Genomic DNA, 23,758 nt, shown 5'->3' on the forward strand with positions numbered 1-23,758 from the left:
TATATTTTGTACCCGTTTTAATTGAAAAATAAAATAAGAATTACTAAATGCCCTTCAAATAAGGTGAACAGAATGACATTTCAAATTGAAAGCCAGGTAAGTGTCTCCCTGTTCAACCAGTGTTGGGCAGTGTTCACTTCAGTGGTGGCCAGAAGCCAGTGGTGACGATTCCCCATACTTATGGTGGGAGACAGTATCCCTGTAAAACTACCACTATTACATTCGCACAAAGAGGTACTACTAGGTATTAATCGTTTCATCAACCAGTTGGAAATAATAGGCGGAGTCAAATACCAACGAGGATGTAATCTGTATTTGCATAACGACACAACATTGGATACATGTGTACGTTTCCAACACAACGTTGAAAGCCCTCGAAAAATAAAGCATGAATAGTCCACCACTTCCCACCTACTGAGAGTAGAGACACTGCAACGTCTTTATTTGGAATAAATCAACCTTACATTTGCATACGAATGTGTTCGCCAGTTGGACCTCTTTATTCTGTTTGCCTTTAGAGGTCTCACGTGTGCACCATATTCTGTATAAAAGTCAAGAGATCCCAACTGTGAGACACGGCAGTGGAGAGGATTCACTCGTGATCGAGAAGCTCAATCTCTAGCAAATTGGAGAGTCATCGATCAACCATGCTCGCCTTTCTTGTCTGCGCTGCCCTGCTGGTTGGAGGTGAGTGCTCCTCTTTCTGACACCTTGAGCTGCTGAGTGATTACAATGCACGCATTTGATTAAGTGTAGCAACCCTTCCATTTTCTTCAGGAACTGGACTGAGTTCTAGAAGAAGTTCCTGGCACCAGACATACCTACATGCCCTTTGACTGTGCCCGGATATCGCTAAATTCTTCCAGGGCATTGGAAAATACTTTAATATTATCTGTGGCATGAATATTGGGCCCTCTGTGGATTCCCCCCTGTGGGGCCTGAATCCTGCGGGGATATCCAAACACCAGAACACGTGACCCCAAGCCTTAAATACCATGGCGAGGAAAACTAACTTAGCTCATTGGAAGGACCCCAAACCCCCTTCCTGGCGACATTGGAGTCGATCATCATACACTATGGTCGCAATGGAGCACCTTAGTTTATAACCCTAAATAACACGGATCACCTGAGGGCAATACGATGATAAATCCGAACAGGGGAACCAGGGGAAATGGTGAGGAGGTGGGGAACATTCCACAGGCCTCACATTATTTCAATATGCTCTGAATGAGAGTAGTTCCTAGGAGGGGAATGGGCGGATCTGGGCTCCAATTTATCTCATTTTTCACGTTACTCGTTATTTTGGTTATACCACATGGGTTATAAAAGGATCCCGATATACCCACAATAGCCCCAGGTTGAGGAGAAAAAAATTACCCGAGGGCACAAAACCTGGATATGCAAACGTTGCATGTACGTTGATACACCCTCTGTCATGGTCGCGGTTTCGGGTTTTAAATAAAACAATATATGTAAAAGAAGCTCCTGTAACGTGGAGTGAAACATCGGATATCATGCAGAAAAGTACAAGGTATAAACCAAAAACACATCAGGGAGATTTGTGTGGTCTTATGTTTGTGTTATTGTGTGCGTGTGTGCTATTGTGTATATTATTGTGTGTGTGCTATTGTCCCTTACAGCTGAGGTGTCTGCTCAGAGCTGTGGGATCGCAGCGTATCCCCAGATCCGCGTGGTGAACGGCGTGGAGGCTCGCGCCAACTCCTGGCCTTGGCAGGTAACGGCAGAGGCTGAATAACAGCCATCACAGCCACACGATGCATTGTCAGTCGATCTCAGTGCAGCAGCAGCATCCATTGTTGTACATGCCACGTGGAGGCCATCATCCAGCAGTGGATTGACAAAAGGGCTACATGTGTGCAACATGACATGTTCAGATCTTCCATTCTTCGCAAAGACATTGGATGAGTCACTGTATATGGTAATGGCAGAGTGGAAGCGCAGTGTTTCATGCACTGCACGACGAACCAGGCAGCATGTGTTACATTCCCAGCGACTGCTAACGTCAGTTGTGAGTGAAATCCTAACTAGTCCCAGGTTAAATCTCTTCACAACCAGCTCTGGCAAGCATTTGTGAGGCAGTCGATTTACAAAAGGGCTAAGTTAGTACTGTATTATTCGATATAGAAATTTGACTCATTCCGAAAAAACTACCGTAATCACCACCGCCACGCTGTGTGTGCATTGCAGGCGCTCGTGCAGAGGTACTCTGGAGGAAGATGGGTCAACTACTGCGGAGGAACCCTCATTGATAGTCAATGGGTGCTCACCTCTGCGAGCTGCTTCACGTGAGTCACGGCATCAGTGGCGTCGCTCTCGTGTGTGCAGGCGGTGCAACTGCACCGGGGTCCAGGTGCTATCAAGTATTTTCCTGTACCACATTGCAGCCACCATAGGTGGAGCAGTGGATCTTTGGAGCAAAGAGGCAGCCTCTATAAATGACCTTTACACGATGCCGCAATGTGGCAGTGAAAATACCATGCAGTAACTCGCATAATTTCTGTTTATTAATTCCTCACTGCAATGTTTACAGGTGTAAGTGATTAAGACCGTCCGTCGCTCTGTTATTTCCACACATCCACCACAACGTGCAGGAGTGGCTACAGCTACAGGGTGGTGCTGGGAAAGCACAGTGTGTCCACAACCGAGTTCGGGGAGGTCACCCCTCCATTGAGCCTGGCCGTCTGGCATAGCTACTGGAATCCCAGCATGCCGGCGAATGGGTGAGAACACACACGGGCGCGCTGGTTCCGTGACACCGTGACATTCAGAGTTGCAATCAACAGATAAACATACATGGAGACAAACATTCATAGAGATATTCCAACAGACAAAAGACAGATTATTTTTAAACAAAGATTATCATGGACATTGCCGTAAAACGAAAGAACGCATAATTTGAATATCATATATCAGTTAAGGATTATTTGTAAACAGTAGAATTGTATTATATTATAGAAGGCAGTGTTAATGGCAAGGCGATGAGTTGTCTTGATTTGTACTCCTACACTGTTTCCAGCACATACCCATTCTTTGTTTGACAAAGAGACAGACAGATACTACACAATGCTATTGCTTCATCTCCTACAATGCCTCTGATAATCCAATAACTGAAATATACAGTTATTGTGGGAGATGTGGTGTCCACACAATCTCATATTATCCATGGTCCAATTCTTCCTATTATCCGTCATTTCCCCCCATACATCAGTGGAGTATAATAGCAAATAATAGGATCTGCGATATTGATCTCCCACATCACCAAGGTGCACAGTGCTGAACCCCCATTGCTTGATGTTATGTTCGGTGTTGAGCGTCGCATCACGGCTGCCCCTGTCTCAATCCCCCACAGGTACGACATCGCCATGTTCAAGATTGCGTCGCCCGTGGCTCTCTCCAGCAAGGTGCGCCTCGCCTGCCTGCCCAGCGCCAACCAGATCCTGCCCAACAACTACCCGTGCTACGCCACGGGCTGGGGATCCCTCGACAGTGAGTACCGTTCACTCAGTGTGCATTAAACACAAGAGGAGGCAGAGCTATGTATACTTTGCATCAAATTCCATGTATCTTGAGGCACCCTGCGGCAGCCTAGCCAAGGGGACCCCATTGGCAGCTGTCCCTGTCCACCAGAAGGGGAATGCAGCCCCCACCTACACGTGGGCATAACGATGCCAATAGGGTGGCGGTGTTGCTACGTGGCTTTTCTCCTTTGAGCACTGGGAGTTGGGCAGTTCGCTTGGGGAGCGCCTGTTAACGCCACACAACCCCGATGCTTTCACCAACGCTCTCCGTCTTCACATTGTCTGTGCACGTGAGCAGCCAGCGGCCCCTTCCCCAGCGCGCTGCAGCAGGCCAGCCTGCCCGTGGTGGACTACGCGACGTGCAGCCAGCCCAGCTGGTGGGGGAGCAGCCTGAGGAGCAGCGTGATCTGTGCAGGGGGCAGCACCCGCTCTGCGTGCTATGTGCGTATGGAGTTCAACGCGAGCCAACCCGCGCCCATTCCTTAACGAAAATAGTTGGCAGCAAAATGTTTCTTTTACATCTTAATTTAGTCAACAGTGAGTGAACAACAATCACCAAGCATGGCGATGACTATGACCACTGACATCACTGATTGGCTGACCTGGTAATGTTGGGGGAGCGAAGGGGGCACACATTCAACCCATTTAATAACTCGAGTCGACAAATAGTGTGACTGTTTTAATCGCCTCGTCTAAGAGAATTACTAAATTAAATCTATGGACTAAGATTTGACTAAAATTTCACAAAGTAAGTGTATGCATGACTGCATTAAATCAATAAATAAACAAGAAAATAAAATGATGACCAAGTTAACGCCAGAACCAACAGGGTACGTATTGAGTTGTCACTTGTCATATTTTTACTTTTCCAGACCCTGCCACGTATGTATAGCTACCTGAGTAGTGTGGGGCAAGACACAGTCAGGTGTTTTGGAAGGGATCAGGCCTTGGGGTTGTGCGATATTACTCTGTTACTTAGCAACACGGTCCGAAAGCACACTTGCTAAATGTTCTCATCCAGATACCGATACAAGAGCTCTAAGCTCTTGTACTTTCCCTTGCTGGCACCTGCCATCATATCAAGTTTTTACCCAGAGTTAACGTGGATGCATGTCTGTGCTCTGCTTTGCATCGCAGGGTGATGGAGGTGGCCCACTGAACTGCCAGCGGTGGGACAATGCCTGGGTGGTGCAGGGAATCACCAGCTACATATCATCTCTGGGCTGCAACACGATCCGCAAGCCCACCGTGTTCACCCGCGTGTCAGCCTACACGAGCTGGATCAGCACCGTGAGTGCCGAGGCTATCAATGTCAATGTTCTTACCATTACCTCGCTGTCAACATCAATATTGTAGTAAAATGGTACAGTCAGAAACATTTTCAATAGCTCGTCACTATCAATATCATTACTGTTATTGTTCTTCTCAATGGCAATATCATTGTCAATGTTGAAATTGTTGTAAATACCAATGTAGGTGCATAGTCAGGGAAAGGTTGTATGGATGGGGCATGTGTGGAGGATTGAAATGGACATGTTACCATGAAAAGCAAAACAACCAAATGGAAAAATTAAACCACAAGATAGGTCAGGCGTTGACTACAATAGAAGAAGCGATGGCTCAGTGTGATGACCTATTTATCGTTATCGATGACAATGCAAAGGTGGCATGTAGACTCAGTGTGGCTGGCATCGGCAAGGTATAATTGCTATCATGTTCGTTTATCTGTAGGTACTGACGTTCAAATACCACCCATTTCCCGTTTCTCCCGCAGGTCATGAGCGTGTACCGTGAAGCCCCGAAGCTCGCCGAAGGAGAGCAGAGCATCAACAGCGGAGTTAATGCCACAATTGCCGCATTCAAGAAGCCACAGGCTTAAAGCATCACGCTCTTTATATCAATGCTACCACTAACCCAAGAATTACAGTTCCTTGCTATTGGTATGGCCTGTTTAATGTGGAACTGGGCCTGTGAGCATAGGATGGGTGGTTCTAGTCAGTGAGTTTGTGTGGCCATGCCAGACATGTTATTAGTGTTAATGATACTGTCACAATATGGCATTTAGATCAGATGATGACCAGTTCTATATTTTGACAACAAAACATTTATTTGGAATACCAACATGTATATTGCACATCCAGTACTGAAAATACAATTTGGAAAAAAAAATTAAATTGAAGTTCCATCATAACACTACACTTTGCATACCAAGTTAAAATCCTTTACCTTTGTGAAGACATTGTTAAACAATATTGCATATACACTACTCTTCGACTGATGATACATGCTAAATTTAAACATCATCCATTCATATTCTTGGAATATGAATCCCTGCAGTCACGAAAGCTTTAAATCAAAATCATCCATTCAGTTTACAAATTATATACTCCCAAGCCACAGTTGGAGTTGCAAGCTCACCGGACTATTAGACCACCTATTAATGGTTTCTTTGTTGCACATGTACAGCCCCTACATATCCAGGAACTTATATTACATTTAATTATTGTCATTGAGGCTTTAATATATAGGTCAAGGAAAGGTAGCAATTGTGCAATTTCTTCCAATATCAATTGAGTTTGGATTGGATCACGAGATATAATGCTGTATTGTGGAAAGGCAGTTGATTCAGGGTGATACAGCATTGTAAAGAAAATGTATTTTTTAATGATTCATGCATCTGATGTGTTTTCTGAATTCGTCATACTGCATTAAGCTCTATACATTTCTAATCTGCTGGTGTATAGTTTTGATTGGTGAAAAATAAAATAAAAAATGCAAACAACATTCTGATTTATGTAAACTACTAGTGAACGTTAGTGCACATTCACCAGACACCTAACACAAAGTCACGATTCACCAAACACTCTAATCACCACTCATCCTGCACTCACTGGACACGGTACAGTACTCATTCACCAGGCACTGCTAGGCTACGTATGGTGCGAAAGAAGTTCAACATACAGTACATACGACTCGCCTAACCATCTCTACTCGGCTGACCTTCGGACACCACTAACCTGCAACTCATCCGACACACTAAATAGACGTGCATCGCTCACTTAACACTCACCACTTTCTAGACGCACCCGACTCCCGTTCTCACTCCTCACTGAACACTCGCCAGTCACTAGCTATGCACCCATGCCTGCAAAGCAAAACTTCGGTTTGAGGGGCTGTAACTACACGAATTGCAATACCACAATCAATATGGCAGGAAGAGCACAACTCAGCCATTAGCAGTCGCAATGAGTTTCTGCTGATCATATCCGGCTAGTTGTCTCACTGAGCTTGTCCTGAGTTGAACTTTCAACGACCCAGTAATAATAATACAACGGTATAAATATATAGTGTATGCGTGTTTTGACATTAACAATGCCGAATCTACAATGCCTTGTTTAATATTTCACAAGGTTATTGTAAAATAACAGTGCATTTTGAATATACAGTACTAGAAATTATTTATAAAACGGAGATTTTTTTTCATGCGGTGGCAGTGGTGTTCAGGGGGTTCAGTTCCTGGTGATGCAGAGCAACCGTGGGAAATTGGAGTAGAAACCTGAACTGGGGGCCACCAACATCATCATGAGCAATGCGGAGTTGCATAAGGATGGCCTGTGTGTGGTGTTGTTGCCCACACCCCTCCAGGTATTGTCTGAGCCTAAATAGGTGCTGCTCATCAGTGAGCTAGTGCGGGGCTTGTAGCACATGTTATAAAAGGGCCCTATTTTATTTTAAACACAAAAATATTAAAACACACATTTTTTACTTGCATAGTAAAGTAATTGTATTTTTTCAATTGCTATACAGCAAGATAATACGACAAATCGTTAACCTTAAACACAGGCGTTCATAAAAGTTGAAGGTAGTAATAGTACTATAGTAATAGACCAAGTGCAGAATCACTGAACTGAAATTGATAGCATAGCTTGAAAGCATTTAGCGCGGGGCCCGTAGCATATGCTACTTTTGCTACTAGGATAATACGGCACTGCTGCTCACCTAACAGCACTTGCAGTGGCAGCATGTAAGACTGAAGTCAAGCCAAAGGTCAAAATGTGTCGGTTGTCCATCAAGTGTGAGGAAATACTGATCTTAATTGGAGACCCCTGCGCCAAGAATGAAATCTCCACAGAGCCTAAATATGGGATGTTCACGATTGGTGTGGTTTACAACTGGCAGTGTGTCCGCATTGTACAACATTTCGTGTCCAATGCATTGTCCATTACATCTAACACATAAATTTACAATGAACAATACAAATATGTGAAAAAGAAAAAACTAAGCAAACACCACCAATGCTGTGCATACATTCTAATAAAATGTAATACTTTCAAAGTACTACAATTATATGGAATATAACAACACTTAAAAAATGCAAAAAATGCTCGTGTGTGTTTATTGGAATTAATCAAACTCTACTGACTGTGGCGATTCGTGTCAATATTAATAATCGAGGCACTAGGTTTCACCTTGTGCCACTGGGTGTCGCTCTGGCAGAGTGCTCGAAAATCAGAAAGTTGAGTTCCAATCCAAAGCATGGGGATCATTGTGCATAGCCAAGTCAAATCGTCTCCCTGCCCAAACGGGCACATGGGACGGTCCTCATATCTCAGAATCAGAATCTTTGTTAATACTGGAGGAAAACGATGAGATATCAAGCTCTTTTTCACAGATGTCCAGTATTTAATGGCCCAGAGCCATATATAACTCCTGTATTGATCTGTCCATGACCCAGAGTCAGAGGTGGAAATTCCACATTCACAGGTCATTGGGTGTCATTCCCAAATACGTTTGTTGACTTTTGGCTTCGTACAAAGTGACACGTCTCTCATTAACTCACGGAGAAATTATGGGCAGATTTTCACTTCCAGCTTTTCAATTGTGAGTTAACTAGTCTAACCTATGTGCAAACTATTCCATTATTACACAATACTGTATAAGGACGCGTCGTTCATACGTTATTTGTCAGCAATACTGAGTGCTTGCGTAATAGACAAAAGTATGATTGTTTGTTGATCTGAAAATCGAAATACTGTTGACTCCACTTGTAACATTGAATGCGATAGTACTGAACCGTCACGTTTGTACTCTACAACACTGCACTTTATCATCATACTCCACTTGAAAGCAATATTCCTGTGTACACGTTCGTTTAACATGAATTAGTGATGTCAAGATTCTCCACCACCACAAACACTACAATTTGATTGCCATAACTTAAAGTGACGATTCCAATCGTGGATGAATTCTTTTTGGGAAGAACAATAACTCCACGTGTACAATATAACTCCTACATTAATATTAATAATGTAGACAAATGTTTATTATCTAGAAAAGCCTTACTTAGTCTCAAGACATTGCTGTCAGACAGGTCCTACATTCAGATGTTTGGCAAATTCCTCTTCGACAGAAACACTCTCAAATGGCATACAGGCAGGTCCGGAACCCACTTGCTGTACTGCAATATGCTGCCCATCATGCCTTGCATCAATTTGAGTCTTACAGCGAGCGACGGCATCTGCACAATGCACTGTGATGTCACAGACCTGCGCCACTGCATTAAAACAGCTGAACGTCCTGGTTTTGCCAGAAATTCCTTATTTTAGAAAGGATGTCCTCGTGTCTCGAAGCTAATGCGCAAATCAGGATCTTTCAAATGTCCTGGCCTCATGCTCGACTCATGACATGAGCAAAGGGCGGGGCTGCCCGATTTGTGCGCAAGGCTGGCAGAGGAGCAGGTGAGGCCCGTGAGCAGTGAGCAGGGCTAATGTTAGAGAGTGGGCAGGAGGCTTGCTCACTGTGTGGGCCAGGCTAGTGGTTGAGTGGGCGTGGCTATTAAAGAGTGGGTGGGGCTAACGGCAGGAGACGTTCCCAGCTCTCCGTGCATCCCACTTGAGCTTCCCAGGCGCTTTAGTTGTTGTAACTTTACACCACGGCTGACACTGCGATCACATTCTCAAGTGGCGCCGTCGAATAGGAGCAGGGGGCTGCGCAGGGTGACGCACGAGTGGTGGAAGAGACAGTACGGCAGTCTTCCCGCGGGCGCCCACGCGTCCACGGCTGGGTCGTACAACTCCAGCGAGTCCGAGTCCACGACGCTGGGCGTGGGCGTGATGGCCCTGCCGCCTGACACGAGGACTCGGCCATCCAGGACGCACGCCGCGTGATGCGCGCGGCGTTCCCGCAGGTCGGCCAGCCGCGAGAAGCGGTTTGACGCCGGGTCGTAGGAGAGCACACGCCGCGTGTAACCTGCACCACGCGCACCAGTCAGGGGCGTTCGATCAAACGGGCGATCTGTCGAACGTTTATCAGGCCAGGTGATGCTGTGCTGCATCATACATCGAATTGGTTAACTCGGGAAAAGACCAAGCACTGAAATGTGGTTGTGGGGGAGAGTACACGAGCCAACCGAACACTATCTTTACCCCTGACTTTAACCAACTGGCTAACCAGCCACTAGTACTAGCCCTTCCCTCTATCACTAACTAGTCAACGAACAATATTATCCATACCTTTAACATGAACCAACTAGCCAACCAATCATGAATACTAGCCCTACCTCCAACACTAACCAACCAGCCATTAGTAGTATTCCTTCATCTGATGCTAAATGACTATTCAACCAGTCACTTATACTCGTCCCTCGAGTACTAAAATTACCTAATTGGAATAACCACATACCAACATCACCCCTACTGGGAGCCAAGATCTGTTTCCGTGAATCACAGTGCTTTCCTTCATGATATCCTTGCATTCTAAGAACGGCACATGCACTGTGGGAATGGTTAATACCACCCCTGGTTTAGAGCCACCCTGTTTCTCAGTTTAGCAAAGGGACACTTCTGACATTGACTCGAACTCCTCTCTGAGTTGCCACGCACCGCCAATCACGATGATCTTATCATCCACGACCACAGCGGGGGCACTGATGTTCTTCACCATCCGCGTCTCCAGTCTGAACCACGCGTCGCACTCTGTGTTATAAATCTGCAGGCCACATAACCACACGTACATAGACACACACACAAAGATAAATACCCTGATTAAGTGCGCAACATTAAATCGGGTTCTGCATTTAAATTGGCAAAATTCCGGCTCTGAAAATGAAAAACATTAGTTTGAGTGCCATGCAATGAACGCTGCACTCGTTACTCTAATGTGGCAGCCATGCACTAAAATGCTGCCCCCTTCCACGTGTTCCGGAGGTCACTTTTAGTATCCTTCTGCGGGCCATCTTCTAACAAGGCGGGTGGGCTCGCACCACTTTGCGAGAGATCCCAATGGATCCATCTCATAACAGGAGGCGTCGCTGTTAATCGGTCGCACAATCAGCCTAAAATCCTGGTGGGGGTGGGGTGGAACGACATCAACAAAAAACATTTAAAATACCTGGATGATGCGCGCGGGCGTCTTGGACCGCAGCTCCTCTCCGCCGATTACGTAGATGCGTCCTTGCACCGCAGCCACAGCCGGCTGCCCCACGGCCACGGGCATGGGTGCCGCCCAGCGCCACTCGCCCTCGGTCGACTCGTACCGCTCCACCGACAGCAGTGCCGCCTCCCCGCTGGCGCCGCCCCCACCGCCAACGCCACCGAGCACGTACAGGCGGCTTCCCACCGCCACGCTCTGGTGCCCGTACCGCGGTGCGAGCAGTGGCGGCGCGGGCTTCCAGGCGGCGGCGCGTGGTGAGTAGCGGTGTACGTCGGTGCACGGCGCCCCCAGCGAGGCCCCCGGCCCCACGCGGATCCCGCCCGTCACATAGACAGCACCGTGCAGCGTGGCGGCCGACGGCTGGCGGTAGCGCCCGGGCAGCTTGGGGAGGCTCAGCCAGGAGGTCAGTGGCTGCTCCTCGAGCGTGGCGGTCTCCAGCAGCAGCACGGAGCGCGTGGTGCGGGCGCTGTCCGCACGGCCACCCAGGATCACCAGGTGCTCGCGCAGGAAGCAGTGGCGTGGAGGCGGTGAGGAGCAGCCGGGCGGCGAAGAAGAGGAGGAGGAAGAGGAGGAACCATCCTCGGAGTTGTGGCAGTTGTTGTGGCGCTGGTGATATTGCGGGGATGTCAATTTGGCGACGGCGTTGTCGGCGCGGGCGCGGCACGGAGGAGACGCGCGTACCAGCTGATCGCGGGCCACGAACACGGCCAAGAACTGTGGGTCCACGTACTCGAGCCGGACCTGCGCAGCATGCACGTGCGAGAGTGTGCGCGCTAGTTAAGAACGCTGCGGTATTGAGGTGGCCGGGTGGCTCCAAGATCAGGGTGCTGACTTGGCATGGCTGAGATCCTGGGATTTAATACAAGCAGCCGCCCGTGCATAGTGAGTTGTTGGTCACAAACTGGTCACCAATGATTGCACAAAACAACCACCCCATTACATTTGGTTCTGCAACTACAGTTCCTATGGGGCAGATAAAGAATCACTTCATGGGAAGTCAGCACTGGTCATCCCATAGTGAAACTCTTCTCCACCATGGGAATGTGGAAAGTCCTCCAATGTTTCAGGGCCACAATGAAGAGGGTGCTGCCCAACGCTCTTTGGTTAGGGAAACATTTTGACTTGACTTGGTAGGTGACCATCTCACACTATCTGCTGCCAAGCAGTTACACACTAAGTGTTCGCCTTTCAGTGTCCCGAATCTAAAAATTATTCTCAGGAAGAACTAGCATTGGGATGTTGGACCAAGGTAAATTGTTTTATACATATAAAGGTTTTTTTTTTACGTGGGAGAAAACGAGAATATCCAGAACAAACCCACAAATATAATGAGACAACACATTAGCAATCAGAACCCATTTTCTGTGCTGTCACATTATACAGGACACCCTGATGATAGCTCAAGAGGTTGCATGCAATTGCATTCAGAGTAACGGATTACAGGTGTCTGCTGTAAACGTGAGAAGTGAAGAGTGAGTACAATTTAAAGATGCGACTGCTGAGGTTTTTGAGGTGGCGCTGCTCCCGGGGAATTTCCCACATAACCTTAGAACCAAAAGTTGGCCACCATTTCAAACAGAGACCATAATAATGGCAATGGTGGGCAAACCGTTAGGACAAAAAACGCTCAGCCAGCAGCCTTCACCTAGAGCAGTGGTTCTTAACCTGGGGTGCGAGATGCCCTTTCTGGGGGTGCGAGACATTGCCAAAAAAAAAATCGAAGGTAAATCATCAAAACACAAATTAAGCAAGGGCACATAAGTACAACAACTGTTTCATCAAACCTATGTATTTATTAACGTACATTTGTTTTACGATTGAGAACCAAAGGGGTGCAAGGTTGCAGTAAAGGTTAAGAACCACTGACCTAGACCTAACAAGCTAACCAAACACGAGCCGTAAGCCGAGCTCTATCAGACCAGATTCTAGCACTGGCACTACCCCTGGACCCTACCTCTAACTCTAGCTCCACCTCTGTCACTGCCCCCCCCCCCCCCCCCCTTATCGACATTTTATAAAAGTGATCTTTCCTTGTGCTCAATCATCCCCTGCACGTCCAGCGTGGCGTGAACAAATAAACGACCGACCGAGCGATTTAGACAAAAAATCAATCGCTCGAGCGAACGAACCTTCATGAAGAGTCGCTCGAGGTGCTGCAGCCGGCTGCCCGGGTCATGCCGAACCCACGCCACGATGGTCTGGAAGACGGTCTCCTCGTCCGCGCACAGCTGGTCGTCCTCCAGGTAGCGCGCGAGCTCCTCCCCCGTGAGCGCCAGTGCCGCGCCGCTCTCCGCCACCTCCCTGAAGCGGCTCAATGCCATCGCCCGCGCCCTGCCGCACAGCCCCGGGCAGCCGAAAGTGTCGGCGAGCGCCATGAGGCTCAGGCAGTTCTGGGGACTGAGCCGGCGCTCGAGGAACGAGCAGCAGGCCCCCTCCACCTCCCTGAAGTGCAGCATGGACGCGGCCTGCAGCAGCTCGCCGACATTCTCCTCTGAGATGGACACCTCGCCCGTGTAGGCGAAGTCGAGGAGCGAGGCGAGGGTGCGCGCCGGCACGGAGCCCAGCCGCACCGAGTCCTCAAGCCCCTCGCGGAATCCGTGGGAAAACATCGCCCGAAAGTAGGGGCAGCAGGCGGCCAGCACGACGCGGTGGCAGCGGAACTCGGCAGCGCCGCAGTGCAGGGAGATGTCGGTGAGGATGCCCTGCAGACGGAACTCGTTCATCTGAGGCAGCAGCTCCAAGGCCGGGGAGGACGAGCGGAAGATGAAGGTCTCTGGGCACCCGTGGCACGAGTCGTCCGTGGAGACATTACAGATGTCCGTGATGAGAGACGCGGGGGAAGTGGGAGACGCGAGCGGTGGCTGTGCCTCCATTGTCTCGTTCACGGTGGCTTGACTCACTGCTGGAAACTACCGTGCACCAAAGTGTCCCAACTAGTGTGAGCGACACGTCTATCGAAGCGACCTCAGAAGTAGTTCTGTGAAGTCATGTTTCTGGAACGTTCTCTGACACGAGGTAAAGTTACACTCCTCACTCCAAGGGTTCCAAGTGAAGATTATTTATTCTACAATAAAATTGTACGTAATGGCTTTATGGTGTTATTTTTGTGCGTGTTCTGTTCTTGGTTGTGCCATGTGGCGCTCGAAGAAGAGTTGCTCTGGTGCTGGTGAACTCTGAAAGTGAAATACAAAAATAACATGTCCATTTAGATGCGGTTAGAACAAATATAAAACAGCGCAATAATCACTGTTTGTGCTGTCTTATAACAGAAAAATAAATAGTAGGAATCTTGGGCTATGACCAATCTTGAACGAATGGAGGTAATGGTTGTGTTGTTTTAGGAAGTGCTACTTCCATCCATTACAGAAAATCGATCATAAATCCGTGCACCAAATCTGTATTCCTTTTCGGGGATTGAACCAGCGTTTATTATAATCATTTTGCTGGAGCTGGGTAATTGCAGAGCCGCAACACGGCTCTACTGTTGTTGCAGGATTAAAAATATTATCTCCCTGTCAAGCCACTTCCTAGAAGTCAATGATTGGCGAAAATAATTAAGTAACCGAAAATAAATCCATTCTAAATATCAAATTGGTCACTGCGCTCCTCTCCCGAGTTCACGTGCGTGTTTACCCGAGTGCTCTGCATTCCTCAACGCATCTGACCTTCACCACGTGCAGCGTGACGTCACAGACATTACCATGACACCGGCCCTGTCTGATCGAGCACACGTGGACAGGAGCACGAGCTAACCTAAGCCATTACTGTAATCATATTTCCAGAGATGGTAACGTTAATCACATGCTATTACACTACATTTGCAATGTGTAATACCAATCATATTCTGAATTATTTATTCTTAAACTTTTTATATTTTATATTCGTCCTGGTGGCTCAGTGGTAGAGCAGGCAGTTTGCAAGCAGAAGATTGCGATTTCAAATCCTGGTTGAAGGTTGACTGAACCCATCTCCCTACGGGGTAGTTAAAATAAATACTATTTTGTGGGGAAGTCAACAGTGGTTGCCCTAAGGGCATTAGAACGTTGAATTTCTATCACTGAGCAGGATTAACACATTGACATTTGACTTGACATTCTGTTTGCAAAAACATTATAAAAAAGATATTTTAATCTAAATTTTGGTATTGTCAGCCTAGGCTATGTGAAGACAGCGTTCGTGAATATCGATCATTTATTTGCAATTACGATATCTCAACATTAGCAGAGAAATTTCCAGAAGAGAGAAAAAAAATCGTTGAGTTGGAACACAACTGAGATGCGGGCATTGGCGGAGTTTTGGGGGCACATGAGGGCCCCCCACTAACTGGACACTTTTATTAATTAATTTTCAGTAGTTTACCATTAAGATTAATAATAAATACATTTATTTTTTGCGCCCGCGATTCCTAATGTGAAGGCCAAAGCGAACATCTGCCCCTCCCCCGCCCCCAAATATAGAAGTCAAACTCTGCCTATGGATGCGGGATAAGGAGAGCAGTTGGTGTGCTTTCCAAAAACACCCACGGCACTCCGCATCATATACAGTACTTTGGTTCCCTCTCCGAGTCTCCCATCACGTTACCCCTGCCCGCCTGCCCGTCTACCTAAATATAGGACGGGCGATGAAGTTTTGACCAATCTCCCCGAGACACGTATGTGGCGAGGCAGACGTGTTTGGCCGTGTTGCTGGCGACTCTGAAGCTGTTATTGACGTGTTGCTATTTTTGTTTTAATCTGTGGCCGTAAAAAAATAACATTCAATCCGTTATTACACAACAGTCGCATCAAGAGGTCATCCTCATCACCACCACCACCACCATCGCGTCATTCCTTCTGCTGGATCCTGCAGTTGATACCCAGTGTTTGAGGCCCACTCATACAGTATCACCACGACTCCCACTAAAAGTCAGGTCTTCCCATTGTTACGCAGTCAACGTGTCCTTCAAGGAGCACTGGCCATATTATCCCAACTCGAGATGGTGTTTCCCCACGCTGTGTGAAGAGTGATTTGGCACACATGCGCCGTCAGATTACTGTTTATTTTCTGTATTTTAGGCTTACGTTAGGATGATGTAAACAAACTACGTTAAATTGTTTACTTTGTGCAGACATTGGTGATCTAGCTGAGACAATAATACTTATTTTAAAAACGGTGCTTAAAACATGTCAATCATCCTATATATTTATCACCGAAAGATCGCTTTGACCATATTAAGTCACACCAACATTTAACTAATTTCATAACTTGTTTTAATCACAGGTGGTTGAAATCTGGACTCAAACCCCTACTCTCAGGGATGCTGGCTCACTACCCCGATACGACCATTATGAGCCCCCCTCCTCGAGTCAACCGGCCTGTTACAGCTAACAGCCGAAGGTAAATGCGCAGCCCTGCAATTTCCTTCTCAAGCCACACGGCAGAGGGGTCTCCACTTTAGGGAATCCCCGACATCCCCTCTAGAGGGTGTTTGACCTGCTCTTCCATGGTGGAACGTACCCACATTTTGTCCCACCACATGCGAACTACCAATTAACTTTTTTTTTTTTTGTGCCGGGTACTGGGGCCGTTAACCGCCCCCCCCCCCCCCCGCTATATAGCTCAGACCCACTGAGCTATATAGCGCTTTTTCAGAAGCGACCTGCCCACAAATGATAGCTCCACTAAGTGGCTTATCATGTTAACATTAATAGCAGCCAAATAATCTAAACGCATGTTCCTAAATATGGAGGGAAAAGCGGGAAGACCCGGAGAAAAATCCACGTGACTGCAAACTGTATACATATAGGGTCGGGATCGAACCCACGACCTCCTGTATACCATACTAGAGAGTTAAAATTTCGCCACAGTGGCTAACTTTGGTGTGCCCATTTATACTGCCGTCTGGACAAATTTCAACGGCTGTGGCAGATTAAATCAAACCGACGGCCTCTGGATTACAAATCAGGCATGCAAACCATCACACCGCTGCACTTAACAATCAAAAATCCAACCCAACTGCTGCCACTGAGCATTTGGCGAACGTAGGTTAGGTCACCACCATACCTTGAGAGTTCATTGCAGGGCACGCATCCTGATCCTCGCTCTCCCGCGAACTTGTCAAGATTCCGACGCTAGTACCTGGGGGGGGGGATAAGCAGGCGAAAAAGGGCTTCTTTAAAGACGATTGACCCTACGCTGGGCGCGCTCTGGCCCCGTGTGTGGCTGTGTGCTCAGCTACTTGTTGCTGGCGCCGTCTGATGCGGCGTCGTTATATACGGACCACGGGACGCCTTGCTTTCTGGGCAATCTGGACCGCACAATCCCGGCACGTCACGTGTCTGTGTTATGCGTGTGCGCGTCCACACTGGTCCGGGCATGTGTTTATACCGAGTGTTTATTTTTCCAGCGCGTGGTTGGGAGTGGAAGTGACGCCGTCGGATCATCTCAGTTTTGTCGCCAGTGATGCGTTTATTTATAGGGGCCAACTTCGCCGTGCGCCTGACATTTGAGATCCTTGCAGAAATTCTCAGAGGCGCCCACTAGAAGTGGAGGCGAAGGAAACAACAGTGCGAGGGAAATAAAAGACTGCGGAGACGGGACCGCGTGTGCCCTGTGTGGTGCTCGGTATCAGTCTCAGGGAACGTCTCGCCGAGGAAGCCATCTGGTGTAGCAATCTCCCGTCGTAGCTATGCCACGAGGTGTTGTTTTGTTTTCCTCACACAGCGCATGGGAAACTTGAACGATGTACTGAAGCTCAGCACTGTGTGACTGACTTTACAATGTTTTCAACTGCTTGACGTGGTTCTTTGGTTTTTTCGGTAAAGTCACGTATAAAAATAAAATAATAAATTAAATAATAGCATACGACGTTTCGATTGCAACACAAGCAATCATCATCAGGTATAATGAAATAGCGACATAGAATATAACCAGAAAACTATAGACAGACATATAAGCAGACAGATATCACCAAGATACATAGAGAGAGCAACCCAGGTACAGAGAGAGGTGATCGTCTCTGTGGGGTGGCCTTAAATAGACAGAGGGGGGCGGAGGCAGAGAGAGGGAGGGGGTAGGGAAAACATTTACATGTCAATGAGTACGAAGGGAGGGGAGTAAGGTAAGCAGGCTTAGAGGGAGACAGAACACACTAAATTAAATAACCTAGCAAAGTATCGAAATGTTATGTAAAACGACACAGAGAGTCGGTCAACACACAATTAACGCATTGCCTGGTCGATTACGTATTTCAAAGATTGCTAAGTTAGAATTTAAGTGTGAAAATTCCAAAGAAAGACAAAACATAAAAAAGAGGAACGGAGACACACAGACAGAGCAGAACCTAAGAACGATACAAAACGAGTGTAGACAGAGAAAATTACACTAAATATACAGGCAGAGAGAGAGAACAAGAAACCCAGAGAGGGAGAAAAAGGTAAACTTGGAACTTCCCCGTAGAAGTGGTTCAAGTGGTTCAAGATTGAACCACTTCTACGGGGAAGTTCCAAGTTTACCTTTTTCTCTCTCTCTGGGTTTCTTGTTCTCTCTCTCTGCCTGTATATTTAGTGTAATTTTCTCTGTCTACACTCGTTTTGTATCGTTCTTAGGTTCTGCTCTGTCTGTGTGTCTCCGTTCCTCTTTTTTATGTTTTGTCTTTCTTTGGAATTTTCACACTTAAATTCTAACTTAGCAATCTTTGAAATACGTAATCGACCAGGCAATGCGTTAATTGTGTGTTGACCGACTCTCTGTGTCGTTTTACATAACATTTCGATACTTTGCTAGGTTATTTAATTTAGTGTGTTCTGTCTCCCTCTAAGCCTGCTTACCTTACTCCCCTCCCTTCGTACTCATTGACATGTAAATGTTTTCCCTACCCCCTCCCTCTCTCTGCCTCCGCCCCCCTCTGTCTATTTAAGGCCACCCCACAGAGACGATCACCTCTCTCTGTACCTGGGTTGCTCTCTCTATGTATCTTGGTGATATCTGTCTGCTTATATGTCTGTCTATAGTTTTCTGGTTATATTCTATGTCGCTATTTCATTATACCTGATGATGATTGCTTGTGTTGCAATCGAAACGTCGTATGCTATTATTTAATTTATTATTTTATTTTTATACGTGACTTTACCGAAAAAACCAAAGAATAATTCCTGCAGTCACGAAAGCTCCAAAATTAAGATTGCTTGACGTGGCTTGTGGTTATTGGGTTTTTTTGTATCTTATTTGGTAATGACCAATTATATCGGGGATGCTTTGGTTAAATCACCGGACATTGCTAATATTAATACAATAATCATCCCTCAGATTTGGATGCAGTGAGCTCAACGTTCATGAGTGTTGCCAGATCTGGGTGATAAACAAACTAAAATGACGGATGTAGATTCTCAGAAAACAACAAAATGTTCCCAAATCAGCCACCTTAGCAAAACAGGACATCAGTTAAATATACTCTGGCGTCATTCGGAAGAGTAGGCCATTGTGTGCAATTCCAGAGTTCAAATGTGCCAATTGTGATTATACACTGCAGGAATCATCGCCCCCCTACTGCCAGATCAATGCCCCAGGTCACTATTGCAAATTAGACTCCTATCCTGCTCTCTTGGAGTATATCCTGGTTTAACAAAATACATTTGAAACGTGAAACCGCCTGACTTTAGGTCGAGATGTTATCTCCCTCACCAGCTATGCACGAGGAGCTGGGTTCAAACCCGGACCCTGGCGATGCCTGTTGTATATTTGGAGTTTCCGTGATCTCTCTCCCCCTTGGTGATCACGTGGATTATTATCTGGGTCCTCCGGGTTTGTCCCCCTCCACATTTAGAAAGACGCGTTTAGTTTATTTAGCGGCTACTATAAATTCTCACATGTGATTTAAGCCACTTTGACGAGCTATCATATGGGGCCAGGTCGCCTCTGAACAATAGCTAAGAGCTCAGTGGACTTCACCTGGTAAAATATATCTACTGTACAGTATATTAATCTACTTAACGTCTAGCAGTGTCATGCGAAATTTGAAATCGCTCAACGGGTAGAATTTACAGACCTGTGATGTAAAACTAACATCTTTATGTTATAAAAAGAAACGTGGGTTTGATCCAAGAGAGGGCCACATCAGTGGTGGTGGTGGTGGTACGTGATAAGCGATTCTCGCGGTACGTGTCGAGCAACTTCAGTGTTTGTAAGAATTGTGGGTTGCTGCAAGATGCCCAAGTAACACCAAGCCATGCTTAACGTTGTTAAGATTCAGTGTAAATGCCAGCCGATGCAACAGCCAAACTAAAACAAGCCATCGAAGACGCTGAAGTCAGCGGGAGAAACGGCCTGAATCCGTTTAAACTGGGTGTCTTAAGGCTCTTATCAGAGCGGTTACACCCTGTTACCAGCAGGGGGCACCGTTGCCTCTGTTGCAGTGTTTCTCACACTTGTTTGACTCGCGGACCACTCAGCCGATGGAAACATTTCCGTGGACCACCCAGCCCCACACCCCTGGTGACAAAACGCATTCACTTACCTCTCTCAATACCACTCATGCTAAATGGTTAATATTGCCGGAACATAAATATGTTTTTTACACGCAGTGATAAGGTGTTTATGCATTTTTATGGGGAGTATTTAGATCCTAGGCGCCGTCCATAAATGACCTCACGCGATTTTGGCCGATTTTTGACCCCCCCGTCCCCCCCTCGTCACACGGCGTGACAAAAAGTCAGACCCCCCCCCCCTCAAATATGACGTAACAAAGCTCTGCCCCCCCCCCCCCTTCAAATCACTTTAAACTATTGTCATTGTAGCGCGTATTTAATGTGGCGCTGCACTGATGTTGTAGGAGAAAACATGTATAAAAAGGAGGCGTTGGAAAGCTGAAATTTAGCATAAAATTCACTTTAAAATATTCAACGTCTAACTAATGGAGAAGCAAAATGCTCCTTCATGGAATAAATAAAAGGTGACCTTAGTAAATTGAAATAATAAAATAGTTAATAATGACAATTAATCAAAATTAGTGTTGTTATAACAATTCTATTAAATTAATCTATATATATAAAATCGCAAATCTGTCTGTCTGTCGGTCTGTCTGTGTGTGTGTCTGTGTGTGTCTGTTTGTCTGTGTGTCGCCGGACCATACGCAGTTTCATTGGACGAAATGTGAGGGATTTGCGAGACGCGATTGGTCCGTTTGGTTTTCCACGGCGGTTGCCCCTGGCAACGGGTAGCGACGCATTCGCTGCGGGGTGGACGCCATTTTTAATTCCCGTTAAAAATATGCGCATGCATTAACACGCGACTCTGAGGTAAATTCATCAAAGTTTCACGTCCTCTTCACTCCCCCCCCCCCACCCCAATGTGTGCAATTACTATTATAGGGTCGGTAGATAATATAATTATAGCGATTAGACAGTATTATTGTAGCGCGGGGGGGGGGGGGTTAACGGCCCCAGTACCCAGCCTCAGCCGGGTGGGCAATTTAGGTGAGGCCGGAGGCTCTGCACGGTACTAGGCCTCGACACCCCACCCGTGTCAAGCGACGACTTTGTGGTATAAACTCGATATACCCAGCGTTGCCCGGGGGGAAAATACATTTAAAATCTTCTGAAAACTTTCAAACATTACATAACAATGAAATCTGTGTATATATGTAAGGTTATTAAGAAATATATTTTTCACCCGGGCAACGCCGGGTACTTCTGCTAGTATTTATTTAAAGTTGCGCATTTTGATGTGACGTCACATTTCTCAAACCCCCCCTCCCCCCTTGTCACACATCGTCACAAACATCTGGACCCCCCTCCCCCCCTAGGTGCGTGACGTGATTAATGGACGGCCCCCTAGGGTTTGGGTAGTTTAATCAGGGTAGTTTCCCCAACTTCATTTTTGTTGTTAAATATCATGAGTAAAATATGCATTAATGTGCCAAAAAAAGTTAGAAAACATTGCCATTATTTGCGGATCAACCTGCATTTGCATTACAGCCCCGCGAACTACCTGGAGGAGCGTCGCGCGCCACACTGAGAACCACTGCGCTCTTCTATTCTTGCGTCCGATGGCAGCAGAGTTCACGAGCTAAATGCCAATGTCGAGGTTTGCGAGCCACAAGGAGAGTGCGTCATGAGACAGTTTTTGTAGTTTTCCTCCATGGATGCAGCACAGACTACAGCGGTGGTTGTACGTGTATGTAGAACTTTTTGCACCGTGTGTTTGCCAACCGTCCTAATCGATCAGTTTTATAGTTTGGATTGCATGACCAGAGTTGCACTACTGTGGCTTGTCTTTAATGTAATGTATCTCATCTGGGTCTTCATTTATCTCTATGAATCTCTATGGGTTTACTGTGTGGTTCATAGTTTGGGGTGTATGGCCACAATCGCAACGACTGTGGTTGTCTTTAATTTTCCATTTAGATGTGTGGATCGGCCTGGTTATGTTCTAATGCGGTCGATGGTTGCACCAAGCCAATGGCTTAACGTAGTCACCAAGCAACAGCCGTTCACGACTGCACGTACCATATATTTTTAGCAACAGATTTGAAAACACTGTAGATTACAGCGCAGGAATCAAAAGGTCAGATCCCGAGGCCGCTTCAATGAAATAAACCGGACATTAACTCCCAGGGACCGAATTGCCAGTGTTGTACAAATGATGTGCAACCCGAGGACGCCGCAGCTATTAACGCAGCATCCACCATCACCGTGCTCAAAGCCACCAAAGCGAGACTCACCATCGGAGGCTGCGAGTTTAACTCGATCAGTGGTGGAATCGGCACCACCACTCTGCGGAAGTCATCAGCGGTTGTCCTGCGTGGAAATGAGTCCCCGCCACGGGACTGTGGAATTTACACGGCTGGCACAGTCAGGGCTGCGACTGCAAATGAGCAGCTTTCATTCTTTGGGGCGTCTGCTGTCCCTGCAGATCCGGGGAAAGAAGCCGAGTCTCGTGGAGAATAACGTCCCCCTGCAGATATCCATCCCAACCATAAACCCAAAAACACTCAACACATACGTTAATAACACGGCCTTAAAAGGAAACATAATAGGTGACGTTTCGGGAAAGGTCCCTTCTTCATTGCATATGCGTTTATTTGCTACGAAGGACCATTGCCTGAAACGTGCACACATCTGGGAGGGAGAATCTTTACCGGAGTTTAACTGAAATTGAGTCTTCTTGGAGAACGTCAATTGACCTGAGTGCTGAGGCTTTATAAAGTTTAAGGCCCACCCATCTGTCATGGCCAAACCATGTGTAATCGCGCACTAGAATGGTAATAGATCGAGGAAATACCCACACGTGCGAGGATCTTAACAAGGTCAGCAGACACAAGCCCGCTTGTTGTACTGCAATTTCCCGGGAAACTCGCCGTCCAGTGGGTTTGTAAATATCACAAGGTCATGCGATCAACCCACCCTTGCCCGCAAAGCTCTGGAATGTAGTGGGATGTGTGCCACCACTCCCAAAGACGCACAAAATAAATACAGACGTGGCCCGTGGTCGTGCAATATTTTTTGAGTTTTATTTCTCGAGCAATGAGTGAGGGGCGCTGATGTCAAAGAACAAGGCTCAGCCATTAATCGCGTGCGCCACTGCGTCTTTGCAACTTGCGCGGCAACCCTCGCACTTTAAACAACCGCGTGGGCAGCCAGTGGCACTCACAGACATAAGAACCACATCTTCATGGTTCTTTCGGTAAAGTCACGTAGAAGGGAAATAATAAAAATAAAACATAATAAAATACAATTCTCACGACGTTTCGGCCACAACGCAAGCAGTAGGTGAAGAACAGGTCTGTCGGAAAGACAGTGTCAGACACTGTC

The 23,758-nt window shown here is 46.8% G+C and overlaps 2 protein-coding genes across 3 annotated transcripts; one reads left to right on the top strand and one right to left on the bottom strand.

Annotated features, from left to right (window-relative positions):
- Positions 1–531: 531 nt before the first annotated feature.
- On the top strand, positions 532–6,323 carry LOC133344299 (chymotrypsin-like elastase family member 2A). The gene is made up of 8 exons (XM_061554400.1): positions 532–687; positions 1,641–1,735; positions 2,209–2,306; positions 2,613–2,741; positions 3,371–3,507; positions 3,838–3,980; positions 4,677–4,829; positions 5,314–6,323. The coding sequence occupies exons 1-8, from the start codon at positions 648–650 to the stop codon at positions 5,416–5,418; spliced, it is 900 nt and encodes a 299-aa protein (XP_061410384.1). The 5' UTR covers positions 532–647; the 3' UTR covers positions 5,419–6,323.
- KLHL38 (kelch like family member 38) lies at positions 6,287–23,758 on the bottom strand. Of its 2 annotated transcripts, XM_061554393.1 has the most exons (6): positions 22,669–23,758; positions 17,013–17,087; positions 13,100–14,143; positions 10,929–11,711; positions 10,421–10,526; positions 6,287–9,788 (listed from the first exon to the last, which is right to left on the bottom strand). In XM_061554393.1, the coding sequence occupies exons 3-6, from the start codon at positions 13,841–13,843 to the stop codon at positions 9,496–9,498; spliced, it is 1,926 nt and encodes a 641-aa protein (XP_061410377.1). In that variant the 5' UTR covers positions 13,844–14,143; positions 17,013–17,087; positions 22,669–23,758; the 3' UTR covers positions 6,287–9,495. The 2 variants fall into 2 exon arrangements, with proteins under 2 accessions (XP_061410377.1, XP_061410376.1); XM_061554392.1 differs by lacking the exon at positions 22,669–23,758 and having other exon boundaries at positions 17,013–17,670.

This window comes from Lethenteron reissneri, chromosome 19 (assembly GCF_015708825.2).
Source record: "Lethenteron reissneri isolate LAM-NWPU_2019-01 chromosome 19, ASM1570882v1, whole genome shotgun sequence".
Lineage (NCBI taxonomy): Eukaryota > Metazoa > Chordata > Hyperoartia > Petromyzontiformes > Petromyzontidae > Lethenteron > Lethenteron reissneri.

Coding starts and splice junctions, on each gene's coding strand:
- LOC133344299 (XM_061554400.1), top strand. CDS start 648: ATGCTCGCCTTTCTTGTCTGCGCTGCCCTGCTGGTTGGAG. Junction 2,307..2,612: donor ACCTCTGCGAGCTGCTTCAC/GTGAGTCACGGC, acceptor CACAACGTGCAG/GAGTGGCTACAGCTACAGGG. Junction 2,742..3,370: donor CCCAGCATGCCGGCGAATGG/GTGAGAACACAC, acceptor AATCCCCCACAG/GTACGACATCGCCATGTTCA.
- KLHL38 (XM_061554393.1), bottom strand. CDS start 13,843: ATGGAGGCACAGCCACCGCTCGCGTCTCCCACTTCCCCCGCGTCTCTC. Junction 11,712..13,099: donor TCGAGCGACTCTTCATGAAG/GTTCGTTCGCTC, acceptor CATGCTGCGCAG/GTCCGGCTCGAGTACGTGGA. Junction 10,527..10,928: donor CGCCCGCGCGCATCATCCAG/GTATTTTAAATG, acceptor TGTGGCCTGCAG/ATTTATAACACAGAGTGCGA.